Source organism: Spinacia oleracea, chromosome 2 (assembly GCF_020520425.1).
Source record: "Spinacia oleracea cultivar Varoflay chromosome 2, BTI_SOV_V1, whole genome shotgun sequence".
Taxonomy (NCBI): Eukaryota; Viridiplantae; Streptophyta; class Magnoliopsida; order Caryophyllales; family Amaranthaceae; genus Spinacia; species Spinacia oleracea.
This window is the reverse complement of record NC_079488.1, coordinates 104767129-104771232: the sequence shown is the minus strand read 5'-3', so window position 1 is coordinate 104771232 and position 4104 is coordinate 104767129. Positions and strand designations below refer to the sequence as shown.

The window sequence follows — 4104 nt, the reverse complement described above, 5'->3', positions numbered from 1 at the left end:
TGAAAATACCATACTTAAATATATATATAGATATATACTTAATTAATACCAAAATGGACAGCAATGAAAGAATAGTTTCTTCCAAGCTACAAACCAAAAGTCCAATATTCATCACTAATCGCATAAAATGATCCTAATTAGTTATTAGTACTAGCTTAATCCTATGCACACTTAGAATTTAGAAAAGCTAGGGAGAGAACACTCTCCTATGTACTAGCAAACATAGTTTAGCTAATTTAACTTCCTTTCCTTAATTACCCACTAATATTAGTTTAGGGAAAATCTTTTGGCCAAAACCCCTCTAATTACTTTAAATAGTGATAATTAATAAATAGAGAAAAATCCGTCCTTCCTCAATCTCTGACTTTTTTTTACCAATTTCACAAAAGAAGATAATCATCTGCTTCGCATCCCGCCGAGAGAAGGAAATCATCACCGTTGAAATCTAAATCAAGGGCAGAGAAATCCTCGAGATCACCATGATCAAGCGGAGGGAAATCAGCGAGAAGACCCCATCCATCGTCAACCGAAAATATGGATTTAGGCGCGTCGTCGTCGTAACTAAATAACCCATTCAAAAAACATGGTATATCCAACTCCATCAAATCACCACCCGGTAAACTCATAACCTGATCTTCCGGTTTCCGGCTACCAACCAAATCGGAACTGCTACTGCTTGTTGTTAAGCTGCTACTACTACTACTGGGCCCACCTCTTTTTCCGGTTGTTTTCAACTTCTCAGTTTCTCTCTCCTCCACGTCATTCCCGTCCCCTCCCTGATGGTACTGTAGAACAGAGGTAGGCGAGCACAACCTCTGGCCCATTTCGTAGTCCTCCTCGGAAAGTGAAGGCACGGTGACTTCCACCGGTTGCGGCCGGGGGAAGTTGGTCAGAGCGAGGGGCCCACGATATTGGATGGCTGCTGCATCATAGACAACGGCAGCTTCTTCGGCGGTCTCAAAAGTTCCCAACCATTTCCTGGACTTAGTAGCCGGATCTCGAATCTCGGCAGCGTATTTTCCCCAAGGACGTTGACGGACCCCTCGGTATTTCCGGGGAGCGCCGGTTTGTCTCCGGTCATTTCCCGTTTTAGCGGTCTTCTCCGTTTTCTTAGGGAGTTCCGGGTCACCCAATTGGAAACGGATCTCGGAAACATGTTTCACAACTCGAGTACGGCACGTAGGTTCATCTTCGTCACCGGAAGAATCAGTTGCCTCGTCATCCCGAACAGAAATCCTGACGATTTTCGGATACGGAAAACTCAAATCGAAAATCTTATTGGTGACACTCCGGTGTTCGGAATACTTAACGGTCGGCAAAGATCTCATCTTTTTGTTTGATAGATTGTTCACATGAAAAAAATGGAGGATTATAGAGTGATTAAGAAAGGGGAAATGAGAGAAATGATGACGATAAACCCAAAGGCAAAGGGGTTTAAGAAAAGATTTAAAAGAATTAAAGAGAGAGGAGAGAGAGAGTGTGGGGAGTGAGGAGAGAGAAAGGAATTAGGTAGGGAGAAGGAGAAAAATGAGGAAGAATAAGGTGTTAAATAGGAATAGACGCCGTTTACAAATAAACAATCTACACGTGCCAACAGATTAATCTTTTGTTTTTGGGCACCAAGTAAATCTCTCTTGTTTTTTTTCGTTACTCTCTTCTCCTATAATTACTCGTTTCGTTTACCCCTTCTTTTTCATCTCTAGATATTTTCTAAAGCTCATGAGCTGGAATCGATTTTTACGATTATTGTTTTTATCTTTTACGTGGTACATTAACAAAAAAAAATTAATAAAAAAATCAAGTTAACGACTATACGAGTATAAAAATATAATATAACGCAGGAGATATTATTTTTATTCACAAAGATTTTTTCTTTTAAAAAAGAGTTACTTACTCTATATAACAACTTAGCAACTCAAAAAAAAAAAAAAAACTTAGCAACTTAGGAAATAATTTGAACAATTATACAACAAAAATATTGTTTCCTACTTTGCATAATATATTCCTAGTAATATTTTAATTTCCAAGTTTTTGTAAAGTATAATTTTCAAGAGCCTACTTTCCCTCGGAAAAAAAAATTAACAAATCAGAATGGTACTCGTATTTTAGTAAGAACATACAACATAGAGCGCTCAACAATATGATCATTCCTGATCTATTTTATTTAAATTAGTTGTAATTTAGAAAATGAATGTTCAATTGTTCTTTACCATTATCATATCAGCATGCTTTGTATTACCTTCTCTATATTTTTTTGCTATTATTTAATAGAGAAAGTGAACATTGAATTTTTTTTATGTTACAATTTTTCACCTTCTTAATTAATTACCATCAATCACTTAATAATTAATCAAACTAAACATTAAATTTGCAATTATAATTACCATCAATTACAAAAATAATTAATCAAACTAAACATTTAAATTTACAATCATTTTTAACTTCTAATCCCCTTTATTTAGCTAATGATCCGTCACAATTCTTCAAAATAATAATAATAGAAAAAAAACTAATGAGTCACCTTCCCGCGCGCAGAAGAAAAACAAAACAAAATCTTAGTCACCCCAAATCCACCATCTTCTTGAAAAACCTAAAGTCACATTTTAAAACAAAAATTAACCAATTAATTGCCAGCATGCAAAATATGGTTTATGCACGGGTGCACAATGTTTTTTGTGCACCCTATTTTTAAATAAACATCTAGCTCAAGTACAAAGAACATATTGTTCATACCCAAAGAATATATAGCGAATGAACATAGAGTTCAAATCCAAAGAACATATATTCCAAATATTTCACTAGTTACAAGTAGTAGTGATTTGGCGTGGTTTGATAATTTGTAGCAGGTTGTCTTCTGTTGGTTGTTTTTTCTTCTTTGTTTCTGGTTCTGATGTAAAAATGGTATTTAAAGAACTTGTCTATTTGGGCTAAGCCTCGTACACTAGTTCTTGTTTTGCGCTTCAAGTCAATAAAAGTTATTACCTTTAGCAAAAAATATTTCACTGGTACGTGTACATTGAAATCATTCTCCATGTTCAATAGATTCTGAATGAATGTTCATCAGGATGCACAATGAGCATTGTGCACCAGGGTATATAATCATGATAAAATCATATATCACTATTACTTTATCATGATAAGAAAACAATAAACGATTTCTACATAAGATACATATTAGATCTATAATTCATTGGTTATCTCATTCTTAATCTCTCTATATAGGTATGTTAAACCATGTATCCCACTCCCGATGTATATTCTCGAATGAATTGAATGACACTAGGATTTGAGTTTAGTGCTACAAGCCTACAAGAGTGATTTTGCATTTGTTTTTCCACATTCAACGTACTTTTTAAAATTTTATCTTTTATTGGTTATAATTTGTAAACTTGCACCAATTTATCATGTTCAAGAATGAGCATGCAGTAAGTTTTATATCAAACAAAACAACCTAACCTAAAGCACGAAAAACCGAGGAAAACTAAAATCAACCACACGAACTCCATGCCTAGCTCACATTATACCACATTAAAAGTAATGTTACGTGGTGCAATCATGCAGAGTTTCAAATTTTCAATACTTTTGACAAATGTGTTGATCATCTGATTATTAAAGTTGTTTAGCTTAGTTAGGATTAATATAATTAAGATCACGCAAAAAAATAAGAGTCGTTCCTACCTTTTTTATGATTTGCTCGATCTATTGGTATTTGGATACAAATATGAGACTGAATCTCTACTACTCATCATCAAAAGAGTTTAGCATAACAACAAGTATAGATATATGACAAAAAGTACTTTCGTGATACGATATACTTATCTTATTTAGTATAGAGTTGAAGTTTTAAACACAAGATGTTAACATAAAACCGTGCATCGCATCAGCTTAAAACTAGTCGATAATTTAAACTTGATGTTGAGTGTAAAATTAAACTAGTAATCACTTGATCTACGCACTGATGGTTGAATCACAATGTATATATGAAATCATAGGTAGGTTCGATCTAAACTTAATAAATATTCCTCAAAGAGTACAAATATTGATTTCAAAACCCTTGCTAAATCATGGTCATTGTATGACATATATATTGTTATGTGCTTGCCA

At 34.2% G+C, this 4104-nt stretch overlaps 1 protein-coding gene across 1 annotated transcript; it reads right to left on the bottom strand.

The window, feature by feature from the left end:
- Positions 1-1505, bottom strand: LOC110788776 (pathogenesis-related genes transcriptional activator PTI6). The gene has a single exon (XM_021993418.2). The coding sequence runs from the start codon at positions 1326-1328 to the stop codon at positions 381-383; it is 948 nt and encodes a 315-aa protein (XP_021849110.2). The 5' UTR covers positions 1329-1505; the 3' UTR covers positions 1-380.
- Positions 1506-4104: the final 2599 nt, after the last annotated feature.

Bases quoted from the DNA above. Each gene is read 5' to 3' on its own strand.
- LOC110788776 (XM_021993418.2), bottom strand. From the start codon at position 1,328: ATGAGATCTTTGCCGACCGTTAAGTATTCCGAACACCGGAGTGTCACC.